Raw genomic sequence first — 18,289 nt, forward strand, 5'->3', positions numbered from 1 at the left:
GCAAAGGAAATTGCTGAGTAAACCTTTCTTCAACCCAACTGCATTACACTATTTTTCCACAAGTGACTCTAAAAGCCCAAGTTGAGGATGTCCTTGGACCTAAAACAGTTCCCAGGTAGCTCCCATGGAACACTTAAAGATTCAACACATCTAGTATCTTTGCCAACTGGACCCCCCAGGACTCCCATTGGCTTTCCCACACTCCCCTAGAATTTCCTAGCCTGTCAGCATTTATGGTGAAAATTTGCCCAGAGTAATCTACAAAGGCCTGTGATTCCAGGCCAAGGCTGGGTGAGTGGGCTCCCATCTGCTCAGGACCTGTCCTCACTTCTTGTGGTCTGCAGCCTGGGCAGGGTGCTGTTTGCAGGTCAACAATTGGGAGTGTCCATGGGTATACCTGTCCCAGGGCCTGTGTCTCCTGGAACCAGCAGTCCAGGCGCAGGCCTCAAGAGGGCAGACTATCACTGCAGTGTGAACCCTGAGCAAACAGGCTGTTGACTGCCTCCTTTTGGCCGCAGCTTTCAGGATCATTATGCTCTGGTTCCTGGACTTCCAGGCCAGTGTCCCTTACTCTAGTGTTAACCTGAAAGCAAGGGAGTCAGTTTCCATCCTCAGCCCCATGTGTCTCTTTATCCTCTACTACAATGGACAACAGGTTCAAGCAGCCACTGTGAGCTCTGGGACTGAGGACCCTGGGAGCCGACAGCCTGTCACAGGCAGACACAGTGACACCCACACCCCTTATCTATGCTACATCGCCAGGCCCTCTACTTCAGACTCCAGGGCTGAAGAATCCAGTGCTACATGCCAAGGGAGGGTGCCCAGGTGCCAGTGTCAGTTGGCATTCATGCAGAGCAACTTCTTCTGACTTCTTTGTACCAAGACAAAAGCAGAAGACTGAGCATGGTGGGGTGGGACTGGACAGGGTGACAATGAGGACCTTTCTACACTGAGGGCAGGGAGCGCTGACCACTCCCGGACTGGCCTACTCAGTCCCTGTGGGGCATGGTACCCAGTTCACAGGACAAGCCCAGCAGATCGACTTAACTGGAAAGCTCACAGCCCCAGCCCACCCTTAAGACAAAACACAGAGAGAGAATTCAAAGCCATATCCAACCATTTTATTGGAAAGTGGTTAAAAAGTAAGGCACTGGGTGTCACGGTCTCAGCGTAGGTCTGTGGCTGCTCCTCGTGCTGCTCAGAGTTGGGCACAGACCAGGCAGTCCTGTGAGCACCTGCTGCATTTCTACACCGGAGAATTAAATACTCTGCATTTAGCAGCTGGTCACTCTAACATCAGCTCAGCAACCTAAAAAGTATGATTTATACATGCTACATATTAATACAAAGTTCATCAGGGCCTGTGAGGAGGATTCCTTATCAACAGGCAGTAGAAAGGCAAATCTCAATGGCTGCTATAATACTTAAATGTTTGACAATGCTTTAAATTACATCAAATGCCTAACAAGGCAGAAAAATGGTAAGACTCCAGAGTGGTAAAGGTCATTCCCTTAGTTTGTGAAAATTGGAGGGGAGAAATGTTAATCCCTGGACAGACTGACAGAGTTGAAAGGGTTACCGAGCTGCTAGATGAGGTGTCCAGGCATGAGGGAGCCTGTTGTAAGGCTACCTCATCTGCTGGCGGCTGATTTCCCAGGGGAATAGCTTTCCTGCCATCAAGCTCATGACACTAGTGACAAGCTTGGATTTCCGGAATCGTGGGGACCCTCGTGTGCCGTGACAAGCTGTGTCAGACACAGGGAGCCGAGCCATGGTTGGAAGCAGGGTGGGAAGTGAGGTGGGTGGGTGTGTCTGCTCAGGCAGTTTTCTGGGTAGGCAGTACAGGGTGGGGTCCTCCTAGCTTCCCCGATGGGCTGGCCAGTGGACAAGCTGTTCATCCTTCATGATGCACACAGGACCAACAGGGCAGCCTGACAGGTAGAGGGGAGATGTCCAAGGGCTGCACAAAAGCCCTTCTGAGGACACGTGACTCCACGCACCACCACAGCTGGAGAAGTTGAGGCAGAAGACTTAGCAATCACAGGAGGGAGGGTCAAACTGAATTCACAACTCAGAATCCGTGGGAATTCTCAGTCTATTAAAGACAACTGAAAAACGCTATCCAAGAAAAGGCCTGGACCTTTCATGAAAGGTTTTGGTAAGACTGTTTCCTGAGGGACTAAAGACTTCGGGTGACTTTATACACTCCTGTGTTACTAGATATAGCTGGGTACCAGATTGTGGGGACAATGACATGTCATAGAAACAGGCTTGCAGTCACAACACAGCCTTGGGAAAGCAGGGATGGTGGGTCAATTCTTGTCATAACAAAGTAAATATGACTTCATTGTTGCAATGTGACTCTTGCATCAGGGTCACTCACAGCCAGTCAGGCCTCAGGCTGCCGGCTTTTGTAGTGTGGGGACCAGTACATTTCCTCCCCCAAAAAAGGTCGTCACCAAGATTAACGTCTCAGGTGATTACATACAGAGATAGAGGGAACAAGAGCAGGATTGTCCTCTCAAGGCCACTCTGGTGCCTGTGCTGAAGCTGGAGGGATGACCCAGGTCATGGGTGGTTGTAGTGGTAAGGTCTCCGCAAGCTATGCTCAGGAGGGCACTCCCAGGAAACTCTGGGACTGCAAGATCCGCCATAAGTATATGCCAGCTGCTTTAGAACTTCTCATATGGGTTTTGTTCTTTAAACAGACCTGAGGGAGAAAAAAAAATTAACTTACAACTTCACCCACTCAACTGGAAACAAAACTCACAAAAGCAATGTATGGCCTTGGGTGTTCTGGCTTATACCCATAATCCTAGAACTGGACTGCTGTGAGTTTGAGGCCAGCCTGGATTACAGAATAAGAAACTGTCTCAAAGAGAAAAATAAATCAAACCAAGAGGCTAGGCTTGCACACCTTTAATCCCAGCACTCGGGACGCAGAGACAGTGAGTTAGAGGCCAGTCTGTTCTACCAGTGGAGAACAGGCCAACCAGAGTTACACAGTGAGACCTTGTTTCAAAAACTCCAAACCAAACAAAGACAAAGACAAAACCAAACCAAACTGCTCACCCCACTCCTGCAAAACAATCAGCGGCAAAACCAGCACTCCTCAGCTAAGTTTTACATCAAGATTTAACCACAGTTCTAAGCAGGCTCCCACATCTCCTGTGTAGACCAGGCTGGCCTCTAACTCTTAAGACATCCACTTGCTTCTGCTTTGCATGGAGGGTATGTGCTCCCATGCCTGGCTTCCATTTGTGGAATTTTTGTTTGTTTGTTTTTTCAAGACAGGGTTTCTATGTGTCACTTTGGAGCCTGTCCTGGAACTCGCTCAGGCTGGCCAGGCTGGCCTCGAACTCAGAGATCAGCCTGCCTCTGCCTCTCAAGTGCTGGGACTAAAGGCGTGCGCCACCACCGCCCCGCCCATTTGTGGCTTCTTAAACTGCTGGCAGTATCAGGAGACAGTGTAAGGACCCAGCCGGAGGGCGTAGGTCCTTAAAGAGTCCTCCTTGTTCCGACTGCTGTCTCCCCAAACTCCTTCACGGCTGTCCTGAGGTGAGCAGCTTTCCTCCACCATGCTCTGCCTCACCACAGGACACAGCAGTGGACCCTGGACAGAAACCTGTGACCCTGAGAGCCAAAACACAGCCCTCCTCCCTAAAGATGTTTAACTCAGACATTTTGTCTCAACACTGGAAAGCTAACACACACAGTGATATAATAATGTTCCCAGTGGGTAAGATCTTGAAGCATCACAAATATGCTATCTCCTTATATAAAAAAATGACCCCCAAATTGCTTTTTTTTTTTTTTTTTTTTTTTTCGATACAGGGTTTCTCTGTGGAGCTTTGTACTTTTCCTGGAACTTACTCTGTACCCAGGTAGGCCTCGAACTCACAGATATTAGGAGTTGGTGAGATGGGGTTCAGCAGGTAAAATCCTTCCACCAAGCCTGATGACCCCAGGACCCACATGACATCCCCTGACCTCCTCCATATGTGCACAATAGCACATTTATGCATGCACGCACACACATATAAATAAATGAAATAATTTTAATGCTCGCACACACATATAAATAAATGAAATAATTTCAATGCATATTTTTGGGAAAGACTTTAAAATTTTCTTCATCAGATTTCTCCCATTAAGATAGTTAAGGGGCTGGAGAGATGGCTCAGTGGTTAAGAGCACTGACTGCTCTTCCAGAGGTCCTGAGTTCGATCCCAGCAACCACATGGCTCACAACCATCTGTAATAAGATCTGGCACCCTCTTCTGGCCTGCAGATATACATACAGACAGAATGCTGTATACATAATAATAAATAAATCTAAAAAAAAAAGAAAACAAAAAGATAGTGATTTAAGCTGGGCTTCGGTGGCGCACACCTTTAATCCCAGTACTAGGAGGCAGAGGCAGGCGGATCTCTGTGAGTTCAAGGCCAGCCTGGTCTACACAGTGAGTTCCAGGACAGCCAGAACTATGCAGAGAAACCCTGTCTTGAACCCCCCAACCCTGCCAAAAAAATTATAGTGGTTCAAGGCCAAAAAACGTGGGTTTACAGTTGGAGCCTTCATGCAGCGCAAGGCCCCTTGTCTCGGTGGGTGAGCTGTCAGCCTCTGCAGCACCCACCCCTGCAGCACCCACCCCTGCAGTACCCATCCCTGCAGCTGTAAAGTCCAGGCAGAAAGCTCTTGTGCCCTTTCTGAGCTTTAAAACCAGCTGGGAGCAGCAACTAACCAGGACCACAAGCAGGGTAGTGTGTGATGCTGGAGCCAGGGTTTCTGACTCACTCCAACTGAACCAAACAGGCTTACACTTGGCACCTATGACCAGGCTGGCTCCCTCACAGTCGCTCCCCAGAGTCTTCTGCAGCCAGAGAGCAGCGAGGGAGAGATGGCAGGCCTTTCTCTGACCCCATCAGAAGACAGAAGAAGAGAAAGGCTGCAGAGACAGGCCAGAACCCCCAGAACCAAGGCTGTTGTTCTGTCACAGAACCAACACACGCAGATCCTGCTCTAAGGCAAATGGACCAACAGCTACGAGCGACCCTCCTCAAGTTTTTATTCTTCGTGAGTACCAAAGAAAACGTGTGGCTGAGATTAAAAACCTGCAGGGCCTTCCTCCTTTGAGGCTCTCAGTACAGTCAGTCTTTGGTGGTGCCCTGGGAACTGCACAGCTGCTGTCTCCAGAAGAAGAGCAGCTGCCCAGATCCCAACCAGTCCAGAGAGACACTTCTCATTCTTACCGTATTTTTTCCTGATCTCATCGTGTCTTGACTTCATCTCCGCTCGCCTAAAAAATACAGAAAAAGCAAGTTGCATCAAATTCTGACAGACAAGCAAGGCCATCGCAAACTCCCAGGCCTTTCACTTCTTGTAGCCAAGGCTAGGAGCTCCTGCAGCACTTTCTACAAGCTTCCCCAAGAGAAGGTGGGGATGACTGTGGCCACTAGGCCACACCTACCACTTGACCAGCAGGGTGACTGCAAAGTCTGTCTGCTGAGGCTGCTCTGATGGCCCTTCTAGTCTTTTCCATAAACTAATTCTAACCGGACATGGTGGTAACCACCTCTCCCAGCACTCACAAGACCGAGACAGGAGGATGCAGAGTTCAAGGTCAGGCTGGGCTATGGAGTGAGACCCCCCCCACAAAAGAAGAAACCAAGGGTTGGAGGGATGGCTCAGAGGTTAAGAGCACTGGCTGCTCTTTCAGAGGTCCTGAGTTCAATTCCCAGCAACCACATGGTGGCTCACAACCATCTATAGTGAGACTGGTGCCCTCTTCTGGTGTGTAGGGATACATGCAGACAGAACACTGTATACATAAGTAAATAAATCTTAAAAAAAAAAAAAAAAAAGAAGAAGAAGAAACCAAAAAACGAATTCAAATGTCTAAAACTGTGATCTTTTAAAGTTCTTTTGAAGAAAATGCAGATGGGTGAAAGGCTTGCATCAGGTGACCAGGAAAAGGCAACTGTTAACATTTGCTTAGTGGTACCCGATTCAGAGCTGAGAGCATCATCATCACCTGCCTCCAAGCACGAGGCCCCAGCACGCATTAGGAGAATTCAGTGCTCCCGGAACTAGTGGGCACAAGCCAGTGTCTCTAACAGCAGTCAGGTTACTTCATCACTGGGGGCTGGGGCTGGAATGGCAGTACCCAAGGCTGGGCCTTGGCCCGTACAGGAGCACTGTAGCACAGGCTTGCCCGCCTCCTCTACCAGTGGAAGAGGTAGGTAGGCCAGGCAGCCTGAGGTCTGAGACACAGACCACCACGAGCTTCTCTTTTAACTACAGCCGGGAAATGCTGGACAACAAACACATGCTACAGTCTCAGAAATGGAGAAAGCATGTGACTCATAACCCTTGTTGTTCCCCACGGCCTCTCTGCTGCAAACTCAGAGGCAAGCTCCTTAGCAACGAGCACAGCCTCACCTCTCCTCCTGCCGCACTCTCCTTTCCTCCTGTTCTCTGATGGCCCGCTCGTCGCTCTTGTCTGGCTTCCGGCTCTTCTTCCGGCGGCAGCAGCAGCAGCAGCATACAGTGATACCCAGGAGCACGGAGCCCCCAAGCACTGACATGGTGATGATCAAGGCCTCGAAGTTCACTGCAAGTCCAGGCACAAAGCTGAAACCTCGGCACCTGTGACCTGCCTCCACCCACAGGGTACCACTGCTTGTCCCAGGAGCAGCCCTAAACATAGGGCCTGGGCACATGGCTCCCTTCAACCAATGTCTACAACTTACAATTTCTAGATTAACCACAATGAACCAAGGAGACAAGACATCCCTTTTCCCCCCACTTAAGACGGAAAGAAGGAAAGGTGTCACCTGTGTCTGTTCCCAAGACCTCCTGACTCCTTAGTGCTACCTATAGAAAGGGAAGTGCCCTGACCACCAACACATGTACATCCGAGCATTACAGATGCCCTGGTATTTGAAAATGACTGACCAGTGTCACTCAGTGAGGTGACATGCTGGTACAGCCAACCTTCAGGAACAGATACAAACTGAAAATAAATTTTAAGGTTCTTCTGAACTGGCTCTGCTTCAACTGGGGTAGTAGAAAAGTCTTGACTGGTTTTACTTTTATTTTTCAGTTTTCTGAGACAAGGCTTTTCTGTGTAGTCCTGGCTGTCCTGGAACTCCCTCTGGAGACCAGACCTCGTATTCAATGATCTGCCTGCCTCTGCCCTGAGTGCCAGAATTAAAGGTGTGCACTAGGGCACCCGACCCAACTGACTGCTTTTCATGTAAAGATCTTCAAGAGAAATTCAGAACATATAGCTGTCCAGGTGTCCGCTGCAGGTTCTGCTGGGCCAGGGAGGCACCTGTGCAGCTGGGCAACAGGAGGCCTCAGGGAAGGCTGGGGCCAGCTCCTGGGCTTCCCCAGCCAGCCTCGGTGCAGGGGACTGTACTCAGCTCCCAGACTCCTTTTCAGTTTCAGCCTTGAGCTCTAACCCTGTGTCTATCCACCCCTGCCTAGCCTGAAAGTGCAAAAGGCAGCAGCCGGTGTGGTTAGAAAGGAGCCTTCCTCGGCCGCCATCAGTAGGTGGTAGTTTTTGACTACGGAATTCTGTAAGTCAACCTAAAAAGTGAGAACATCAGGACAGCTGGATCTAACTAAATCCAATCTCCTCCCACAGCTTCTCTGACAAGCAACTCAAGTCAGTTACAGATGAAGCAGAAATCCTGTCATGATGGAAAAAGTAGTCTGTGAGCACCTGTTAACCCTCCAGAGAAACTCAACTGGAGGGTGCAAACGTACGTGGTCTGACAGGAATGAGTGACTCCTTGCTCAGCGCAAAAGATCAACACGTAAAGACCATTTTTCCGCAAATGAACCTAACACTTCAAAGTCACTACAATGAAAACCCTGAATAAAAATTATAGCCACTTTCCTACAGGAGGAAAACAATGACTCTGAAATTATTTGTAAGGACTGACTGTCCATGGTGCAGGCCTACAATCCTGACAAGCCACTGGTACCTATGGTGACACCAGGAGCCTAAGTGGGCTAACCTCAAGTGCCACTCTGCTCAGGGGATTAGGAACCCAGTCCGACAACCCCCTTGATCACAAGAGCAGGCCCACCTGCTTGTATTCCCATGTAGTGGTATCAGTCCCTCAGAAGTAACCAACAGTGTACTCGCTGGGAAGCAGAGGCAGACCTGCTCCCCTGCCAGTACAAGGCTGCTTTCCACAGCCACCAGCCCACTCTGCTGGCAGCACGTGGTGAGCACACATGCACCTCCATCTGTCCTGCGCTGGGAGTGCTGTTTAGCCATCCCGTAACCTGGGTGGGAACTGCATTGCACAGGACAATTACAAGAGCACCTACCACCTGAAACAGCTCAGCACCTTCAGCCATCAGAGTCAGACCCACAGCTCCCAATCCTGCACACACCACCCAATCAGTGAAGGTAAAACAAGTAAACGCCCTCTATGCTGAAAGGATCCGGAGCAGGCAGACGTCCCCAATGCTTGGAGGGATGCAAACAGATGAGGTGACATGGCAGTAAGCCGGTCAAAACAGTTAAGGCTGGGCCATCTTAGAGCAGCCGTAGAGAAGGCAGCACAAAGCAAGACTCCTTCTGTGAAGGCCAGCTCAGGACCTGGAGGGAGGGGACACTTCCAGAAGCTCTAGGACTGTCCTCTGTGTTCTCTGAGAACCCACAGACACACACTGATGGGAGAGGCCTGAGTGGCAATCAGTGTTCCAAAGCCAACGCCCAGTCCAGGAAAGAGCACGAGCAGGAGACAGAGGTGGGCAGTGCCGAGACCTCAGAGGCTTTCCTGGGTCAGGACAGACAGAGACACACCACACAGACACAGGGTATCAGCCCTCCTTGCTTTCTGGATCCCCTGGGCTTGCTTTTACAACAGCCAAGTTGTTCTGGGGGGAGGCTGACAGATTCTGAGCCTGAGGTCGTCTTTAAATAGATAGCTAAACAAGATGTAAGGGGCAGTGGACCCATGATGCAAACACACGAGGAACCATCAACAACCCCCTTATCCCCAGTGCTCTGAGAAACATCAGCTCCTTCACCAGGCTGGAGGAGGCCTGTGCAACCCCAAACCTACCACCACAAAAGGTAAACAAACAGCTCTCTACAGGAAAATGAGTTCCAGGCAGCAAAATACTTAAAGGGCAAGTCGAACCACATAGGGCTAATTTCCACAGACACACACAGACAGGTAACTAGCTAACAGGGTCCTCGGTTGGGGATGACGGGCTCGAGGGAATCCACGCAGGCTCGCAGGCTCCCAGGTAGCACATCATACACAGGAACATAAAAACGGGCTTTTACAGGAGCCCTTTCCCCACCCCCCACGAGGTGGGCTGTGCAGTGCTGTGGCTAATGACTCTCTCCGAGGGAGCCCTCCGGGTCCCTGGCTGCTTGGCAAACAGCAGACCAGCACAGGACACCCTGCTTCTTCCCTTGGGAGTCCCAGCACAGCAACATTCCTGGTAACTTCCTAGTAACTTCTGCTGACTGAGCACAAGGTCCCAGATTCACCCAAACCCACTGCTTTTTCGAGAAGTAAATGAAAACAACTTACCCCAGCACACGCCCCAGCGAGCAGAACTCAATTTACAAAGAGAAGCAGGGGGCAAGATTTTTCTCACTGGGTAGTCCAAGCATGCCTTGTTCTCGTTACACCACAGACACTGAAAGAGACCAGCATCAGGAGACCTTCAACAGACCGGGGCAAGACCACCTCCCTGTCTTCAATGCCACCCACGCCACCATCTCTCTAGGATGGATGGATCTAAGCTATGCCTCCTCCAAATCCTCCTACTCATCCTTGTTATCTTTTGGTCAATGTCCAACATGGTGGCTGGCATCCCTGTCCACCCCACAGGGCCACACAGACCTGATAGCTGCCCTGCTCGTGGAGACTTTGAAGTCTGCTTATTTTCTCTAGAGCCCTCTTCCTCAAGCCTGAGAATGGTTCCCTCACATTCTCAAGGAGGCCTGCCCTGAAACCAACCACCCAAGTCCCATTCCCTGACCAACAACATGGCTTGCTTCCTCCCACAGCATGCCTCCTCACACTGTGCAGGAAGTCGGATAACTGTGGCCTTCACTGAGCACCAGAGACACAGGACAGGGAAACCTGAGCATTCAGCAGGCAGGTGCTCCTGAGGTATTTGCTGAGCAGATGATGGGACTCAGGGGAGGCACTACTGTAGGTCCTGTGTCTCCATCTTTCTACTGCACTAAGTGTCTGGTTTTGAAGAATGATACAACCAAGGATGAGAGCAGGAGACCCTCCAGGGGGCTCTTGTCTAAGCCCCTCAGATGTCGGGTGGGAATGGAAGTGAGGAGACAGTACTGTCACACCAACACACGTCAGAACTCAGAGCAGGACCCACCATCCCCACCCCACGGTGCTAGACAGGGCTGAGGACGACCAGCGTACAGGACAGCTGACCTAGGAAGGTGTCCTTGGGAAGACTACACACATCCCAGGGGAAAAGAATTCTGCTGTCCAGAGCACGGACCCTGCCAGAGCCAACCAAGAGCACATCTTTCTGATCACACCTCTTCCGAGTGAGCATCTCACTGGATCTTCAACAAGATTAAAGACCAGGTTTGGTCTCAATTTGGAGTAACATCTATTCCAGGGACATTTAAACAGGTGCTGGGCTACTGCACAATGTCCACTGTGTATTCACAGTGGTTCCTGGCACTGTGTGGCTAACAGGAGCAGAGTCCTGCAGATCCTGCTACTGAGAACATCTTCCACCCCAGGGGTCCTGTCCTGCATTATCTCTGGCTCCTCTTCCACTTTAAAAAGGGCTCAAGTCACAAGGTCTAACCTTCCGAGCTCCAATGAGAACACAGCACTCGCAATGTGTGTTGTTCTAGTCCTTTTAACTAAGTAAGGGGCCCATGGACAACTCAGCAGCATTAAGGAACAGCATATTAAGGAACCCACTGGTCCTCTGAAAGCCTACAGGGCTCTATCTCTTCCCAGAACCCTGTCTCCAAGCAGGCTGGTTGGGCCTGGGCTGGCCTTCTCCACCTTGCCTTACTGAAGCCTTGCCGTCTGGGTTCAGAGCAGGGTTAGGCCTCAGGCTCTACCTGACTAGACCAACCCACTGTGACCTGGGCAGGTCCCTCTCTGGACTCTGTCCTCATCACACACAACCCAGGGTAATGAGGTTCTAAGGCTAGTACAACAAAAAGCTATTTTTATGGCTGAAATAACCTCCTAGAGGAAAAACAAACTAGAACCTAGAAAGAGTCAAGAAATCACTCGCCCCTGGGGTAGTAGATTTGGACTACCAGTGTCAGTACTGAGGCAAGAGTAGCTGCTCATTTTTAGTCAGCAGATCCTACTGCCCACTGGAGTCTCCCCAAGTGACAAGACATGTCTTGAATCTGCACTGCTGTCACTTTAAAAAACTACTGTTGCCTTTTTTTTTCATAATACTTTTATTGGTTATTTGGGTACTGCGGCTTGTGATGCTCCTATTGTCCTGTGGAGGAGGCCAAGAGGAAACACCACCCTGATCTGTGCTGTCCTTAACCCACTGTCAGGGAGGGACACGCAACTGCACAGCCCTAGGGTGCCATGAAGCCCCCTGGAGTCCCCGGGGGAAGCCTCTGAAGACTGTTTTCTGATCAGCTGCTGCTCCACTTCCGTTCCTCCCTGAAGGTTCCCAAGATAAGCTGCAGAGCACTGGGCTACACATGCCCAAGCAGACTCTTCAGCCTCAAGGAGCAGCATCCAGGCCCACCAAAGAGCAGGCCACCACACTGGAGAAGCTGAGCATCCTCACAGGATACCTAGAGATCTCTGCTGTGAAGCTATTTTCCCACTGCTGGTCCGCTTCTCCCAGGAGGGCAGATGAATGTCTGATCCATCAACACCCAGGATGAGCCATCAGAAGGCACCCTCATGAGTCCTAGGCCCACTTCCTAGAGTGGAAGATTAGAGACCTTTGCTCCAGAATAGCAGCCACCTTGACTGGAGGGCACATAGGAATTAAAGAACAGGACAAAGGGTAAACAAGCTGGCTGGGTCTTCCCAGGGGACCACATGGCCCAGAGCTCTCTCACGACCACAGGAGATGACCCCACAGCACTACACACACGAAGGAAGAGAATGCTGGCACTCTTGAGTGTGCCTTCAAGCCCTGTACCTGTCTATCAAGTACCCGCCATTGTATATATAAGTTGTTATCCCAGCCCCCAACTGGTCTTGAAGGTTGGATGACCCTCTAGAGAAGACCTAGTCAGAGGCAAGCAGCCCTGGTCACCTAATGCCGACATATTAGATGTTGTCCAACTGTCCCAAGCAGCTCAGGAAAGGTATATCTTCCACACTGCCTACCCAAGTCATGGATACTGGCTGTGCTAGATGGAGCCTGCGCCTTTCACGAGAAGGCTTCAGATGCCTGAGAGAAGCTGGAATGGTATTTAACAACCATCATGTAAAGCACCTAACAATTCCCAAATGACAGAGTGCTTCAAACACACACGCCGCCCTGGACTTGAGGGCATGGGTCTGAACCACATTACTTACCGAGACATTCCTGAGGCACTCTTCACAGGATCTGTTTGTGTACAGAGAACAACCTGCCAGGAGAGACAAAGGTATCACTGAAGGGTAGAGAAGACACGGGTGTTGGGAACCTCTGCCAGGGATGATCAAGACTCTGCTGGCACTGGCCTGCTTCAAGGCACCCAACTTATTCCTGCTGCAAGCAAGACACCAGAAAAGCCATTCATTCCACAGCTCGACCTGCAGGGAACCTTCTGGGAAGGAAGATTCCAAACCCAACAAGCCGTGTTTTACAGTTCTCCTCTACAGGTGAACCATAAAACTGTGCAACCACTAACCTGCCGAGACCTACTGCCATCGGCATGCTCTTGTGAGCAGGAGACCACAGCCATAAGGTGACATGCCAGAGGCAAAGCCAAGCTTGCAAAGTTACCTATAGAGCTCAAGATCATCCTACGGCAAGCTTCCCCAGACCCAAGAAGCCAGGTGGTGCCAGCCTGCTCTAATCATGCAGAGCACCTGGGACACCTGCCAGCACCCACAGCACTGTTTTCAGGAAAGGGTCAAAGTCTATACAGCTATCAGCCTTGACCTCAAACAAATCAAATGTACAGAAGTGGCATATAAATCAAGTATTTCTCATGCTATCCAACTTGGGCCCACTACTTCTCCCCACCATCCCTTAAAACAAGCACACTTTGAAAAGAGCACTGCACTCAGCCAGGCGGCGGGGGCGCATGCCTTTAATCCCAGCACTCAGGAGGCAGAGCCAGGCAGACCTCTGTGAGTTCGAGGCCAGTCTGGTCTACAGGGTGAGAGCCAGGACAGGCACGAAAGCTACACAGAGAAACCCTGTCTGGAGGGAGGGGGAGAGATGCACATTAAAGGAGGTTGCCAGGGAAATGCTAATTAAAACTGCAAGGAAATGCATGCAGAAGAAAGGCTGAACTTATAGAGATGACCAGGGACACACACAGCAACAAGAGTGCACATCTGGAGCTGGCTCAGCCATTTTTAGAAATGGCCACTCCTACGGCTAGCAAGCGAATTAGAGGTGGTATCTTATTCAAGACATCAGAAGACACACCCACAGAAAGTCCTGTGCAGGCATGCTCACCGCAACTCTATCCACAATGACCCAACTGGAAACAGCCCAGAGGTTCACTTCTAGAAGGATGGACAGATAGGCTGGAGTATCTACATTGGGGAGCAACTTCAAGGCACAAAGAAAAGGAAAATAAATGAAAGTGAGCAACACCATGTAGGCTGAAAGAAGCCTTATACCAAAGATCACCTTTCCAAGCCAAGCAGTTCTACACAATAGGCACTCACCCACCGAGAGTGAGAACAAGTGCTTCCGGGGCCACACTAGAGGGGAGATGCTTGGCTCACCGGCTTGCTGGGTGCAGTCTGCATCTACAGTAGCCGGGTTACATGAGGAAACTTATCCATTTAAGCTTTCTTATTTCACAGAAGGAAAAACTTATCTCAAAAGAAAAACTGGTGTGGAGCATACATGTAAGCCCGGCCCTTGAAGGTTGAGGCCTGGGGTTTCAGAGTTCCAGGTTAGCCTGGGTTACAGAGATCCTGCCTCGAAAAGACGGAAGGAAACCAAGACAATACTTGGGCTCTGGTGGTCTGCCACTGACCTGGAGGTACACTCAAGAAAGGCTGCACCTAGGCAGGTAACAGCACAGGTCTATCCGCAAAACACAGTGACAAAACTAAGTGGTGGGGCACAAGCACACACGGCAGGGTGACTCCTGGGCTCCTACTCTGCTCCTTGCCTCCTGCCTTGGGGCCGACCTGAGGGACAGCCAGGCGCTACTACACACTTAATCCCAGCTCTGCCTATCCACAAAGACTAGAAAAGGCAAGACCAAGGGGGGCGTGGTGGCAAACGCCTTTGGTCTCAGCACTCAGGAGGCAGAGGCAGGCAGATCTCTAGGAGTTCGAGGCCAGCCTGGTCTACATAGTGAGTTCCAAGGCAGCTAGGGCTACATACTTGAGACTGTCTTGAAGGAAAAAAGAAAAAAGAAAAAGAAAGAAAAACCAAACTCAGCAGGGCGGTGGTGGCACACACCTTTAATCCCAGCACTCGGAGGCAGAGGCAGGCGGATCTTTGTGAGTTCGAGGCCAGCCTGGGCTAACAGAGCAAGATCCAGGAAAGGCGCAAAGCTACACAGAGAAACCTTGTCTTGAAAAACAAACAAACAAACAAAAAAACCAAACTCGGGTCCTCTACAGACTGGTTTTCTGAAGACAAAGATGGACTGAGGAGCTTAGAGGAGACTGAGGAGATTAGAAATGTAAATTGAAACAACTTAAAATGACTCTAGGTTTCAGAGGTCGAGAACAGAGAAGGACCTCACTAGGCAAATTGGTAAATCTGTGTGTGGAATGTGTAGTAAACCAAGCAGTTGAGTTCCATTTTAACACCCCAGCTTGGCAACTATGTTCTACCTGAGCAGAGAACATCCTCACTCTTAGGGGGGATTGCTTCTGAAGAATGCAGGGGTACAAGGCACCTCAACAATTTACTCCCATGATTTGGTCAGATTAGCAACAAGCTGTATGATTATAATTTGCAATAAACATGTTTAAATGACCAGATAATTTATGGTAAGACACTAACAAGCAGAGAGAGGGAGAGAGTGGGGGGGTAAGCATGAAGTCACTCAGGAGAGCTGTACCACCCATGAGCTCACTGGACCGCCCACCCCTCAGCTCTCCTACACTCCTGCACTGAGATCTTTCTCATTAAGGCGACAGCTGAGGGTGTGTCAAACACACCCACTCTCCAGCTCTTTTTCAAAGTCATCCACAAGAAAGGATGGCCTTGCTTCCTATCAGCCAACACTGAGGCCCCAGTAATGACGAGGTCCGGATCTCTGTCACAGGATATTTTGGTAACTACACTTTCGAGAACTGAAAGAACTGAGCTCCAAGAAACACATCATGAGTTCTGGCCACCCTGGGCCTCTCCATTACTAGGAAATCTAAGTCCCCAAGGGCCAGCCCTCCTCCTCCTCTTCCACAGGCCAACTGCAGGGTGGATCCTGTATACCAGAAAGCATGAATGGCAGGCATCCTGGCTGAAATAACTCCCAGACTCATGTGGCAAGGCGGAAACACTGACAGCTTGCTGCCCTACAGCTCACATTTCTGGGAGGCCACACAGTATCTCTTACCCCATCACAGGACACAGCCAACCACATGTTGGAGATAAGAGCAGTGTCCTTGCGGTTCCTCAGTGCTGACTATGAACATCCTGACTCGGAGGCGTTATGAATTAAGAGTTCAGTTTAGGTGCTATTTACTTATTTTTCAAGAACTTTCAGACTCGTTCACTTTAATAATTAAATGGAAAGATAATAAATAGTGACTCATTCCTGAGTAGGTCCCTGACGTTTCAGGTGAGTCAACTAAGGCATTCAGGACAAAAGGACACACCTACATTCAGGAAAGAGGTGACTAAAAACAAAGGAAACAAGTTATTTATCATAAATCTATGCTACAGAAAGCCTCAGGCTGCCATCTTCTGTGCCTTCGAGAAGAATAAACTTGGAAAGGCTTGGTGCCCACTCTGGTGACAGAACTCAGAGAGCACCTCTGTCATGTCAGGGGAGTTACACTTAGACAAAGTAGTCCTGGCCACCTCACTGTTGTTCAAGGAGAAATGAGAGGAGGAGGAGCAGGGCACCCCAGAAGGCATGTACACAGTAGCATTCCGTACAGTTCACGAAGGCAGTTTCCTCAGGGAGAGAAGGAGGGGGGCTGCAGAATCCTCTGCAGACTGAGTTGGAAGGACGCACCACCCAGGGACCTGCACCGGCCACCACTGTGCCTGGGTATTCCCATGGAGGATGACAACTGCAGTCCTTTTAGGGACTGTTTGTTCCAAGATGGAGCTCTGACAGCGACCCCACACACCATTGGTGAGGGTCCAAAAGCCCTATCAAAGTGTCCTCACCATTACAAATTTCACTCTAAGGATCTTTAATCCATTACAGGTTTGATGTCAACCCACCAATGAAGCACACAAAAGTACTAAAAAGGTGAGTGTGGCCAGGCATGGTGGTCCACACCTTTAATTGCAACACTTGGGAAGCACTAGCAGGCAAATACCTGTGAGTTCAAGACCAGCCCGGTCTACATAGTGAGTCCCTGTCTCAAACAATGCCGGTGCTAGCGCCCGCCTTTAATCTCAGCACTTGGGAGGCAGAGGCAGGCGGACCTTTGTGAGTTCGGGGCCAACCTGGTCTACAGAGAGAGTTCTAGGACAGCCAGGTCTGTTGTCAGAGAAATCCTGTCTCCAAAACCAAAACAAACCAAGCAACAAAACAAACAAACAAAAACAAAAAACCCCCAAACAACAACAATAAAACGATGAGTTTGGGCTCACTGTGATGCATTCTTTAAATTTCTGCAGTATCCTTGTAAAGTCAAATTGTTTTAAACATTAGTCATCTTCCTACAGAATGTCCAGTAGGCCAGGCGGTGGTGGCGCACGCCTTTAATCCCAGCACTCGGGAGGCAGAGGCAGGCGGATCTCTGTGAGTTCGAGGCCAGCCTGGTCTACAGAGCTAGATCCAGGACAGGCACCAAAACTACATGGAGAAACCCTGTCTCGGAAACAACAACAACAACAACAAAAAATGTCAAGTAGTAGAAATCTCACACCTAGAACATGTTCTGTGGCAAGAGGTGGAGGATGTGGGTGCTCCCCTCACTAGAGCATTCTACCAATGCAGCAGACACCCCTCAGGATATGGGGTCCTGTGCCTCCACAGGCTCTCTCTCCAGCATTCTGCCTGCTCTAAAGTCCTCACTGGGGAATCTGGCCCCAAGTCGCCAGAATGGCGAGGGTCAGCTCCTTTAGTCACACTTTCCAAGATAGCTGAGGTGCAGCAGTCACAGACCCTAGGCACAGCTGAGAGCAGATAAGAAACTTAAACAGAGCTGCGACAACACGCAACAAGGTCACAAAGAGAAAACATACCGTGCCAGGCTAGAATGTAAAGACACCTTGAGAAAGCCTGAGCTAACATGGTTGAGAAAAATACTCTCCCTCTAGCTGGGGCCCCATCAACACTCGCTGCAAAGGTCAGGAGGCTGACCCAGCCAACTCTCTCAGCTTCAGACCTTGACACAACTTGCCAGCTCCCCGATTTCCCCCAAAAGAAACAGTGCTGGGCTAGAGTCAGGCATTTGGCGAGACCTCAGCTCCTCAAAGAGGCGGGCTCCAGCACCGGATACAGGTAGGAATGCAGATGCCCGCCGAGTTGGAAGCCCCATCAGACCGCTGCTAAGCAGGTGCCGAAGCATCGGTTCCGACTCGGCCTTTCTTTTGTGCCTTAGGGCACGACGTAGCTCCAGTAGTGGCTGCGGCGCCCGCAGCTCCAAGAGAGGGCGTGAGCACAGAGGACGCCAAGCCCCAGGGCTGGGCTCCGCCCTGGATCCGACCCAGCAGCCCTCCTGCCCGACCCCCAGGCTCCCTGGGCCCCCGGGCCTTACCCACTCCCGGAGGCTCCTGCGCAGAGGCTACGGGCAGAAGCAGCAGCAGCGTGGCGCCGAGGACCATCACCCAGCGCGGCGTCAGCCCGAGAGCAGCAGACGCCATGGTGCGTCGGTGGCGTCCGCGGCCAGCACCTCCGAAGACTCAACTTGGACGCTGACCGAGCTTGTTTGCACAGCTACCGCGGAGGCACCGTAGACGAGCCCAAGGGGCGGGGCCTACGAGTGCGCAGCCGCAGGCTCCGGC

At 50.6% G+C, this 18,289-nt stretch overlaps 1 protein-coding gene across 1 annotated transcript; it reads right to left on the reverse strand.

The window, feature by feature from the left end:
• Nucleotides 1–1,099: 1,099 nt before the first annotated feature.
• On the reverse strand, nt 1,100–18,262 carry Pttg1ip (PTTG1 interacting protein). The gene is made up of 6 exons (XM_052744593.1): nt 18,043–18,262; nt 12,547–12,599; nt 9,571–9,679; nt 6,443–6,614; nt 5,254–5,300; nt 1,100–2,710 (listed from the first exon to the last, which is right to left on the reverse strand). Exons 1-6 carry the CDS (start codon nt 18,146–18,148, stop codon nt 2,673–2,675), a joined length of 525 nt encoding a protein of 174 aa, XP_052600553.1. The 5' UTR covers nt 18,149–18,262; the 3' UTR covers nt 1,100–2,672.
• Between the last annotated feature and the right edge of the window lie 27 nt (nt 18,263–18,289).

This window comes from Peromyscus californicus, unplaced genomic scaffold (genome assembly GCF_007827085.1).
Source record: "Peromyscus californicus insignis strain IS unplaced genomic scaffold, ASM782708v3 Scaffold_19__1_contigs__length_69161282, whole genome shotgun sequence".
In the NCBI taxonomy this organism is placed as follows: domain Eukaryota; kingdom Metazoa; phylum Chordata; class Mammalia; order Rodentia; family Cricetidae; genus Peromyscus; species Peromyscus californicus.

Coding starts and splice junctions, on each gene's coding strand:
- Pttg1ip (XM_052744593.1), bottom strand. CDS start 18,148: ATGGCGTCTGCTGCTCTCGGGCTGACGCCGCGCTGGGTGATGGTCCTC. Junction 12,600..18,042: donor GCAGGAGCCTCCGGGAGTGG/GTAAGGCCCGGG, acceptor CTCTCCTGGCAG/GTTGTTCTCTGTACACAAAC. Junction 9,680..12,546: donor AGTGCCTCAGGAATGTCTCG/GTAAGTAATGTG, acceptor GGTCTCTTTCAG/TGTCTGTGGTGTAACGAGAA.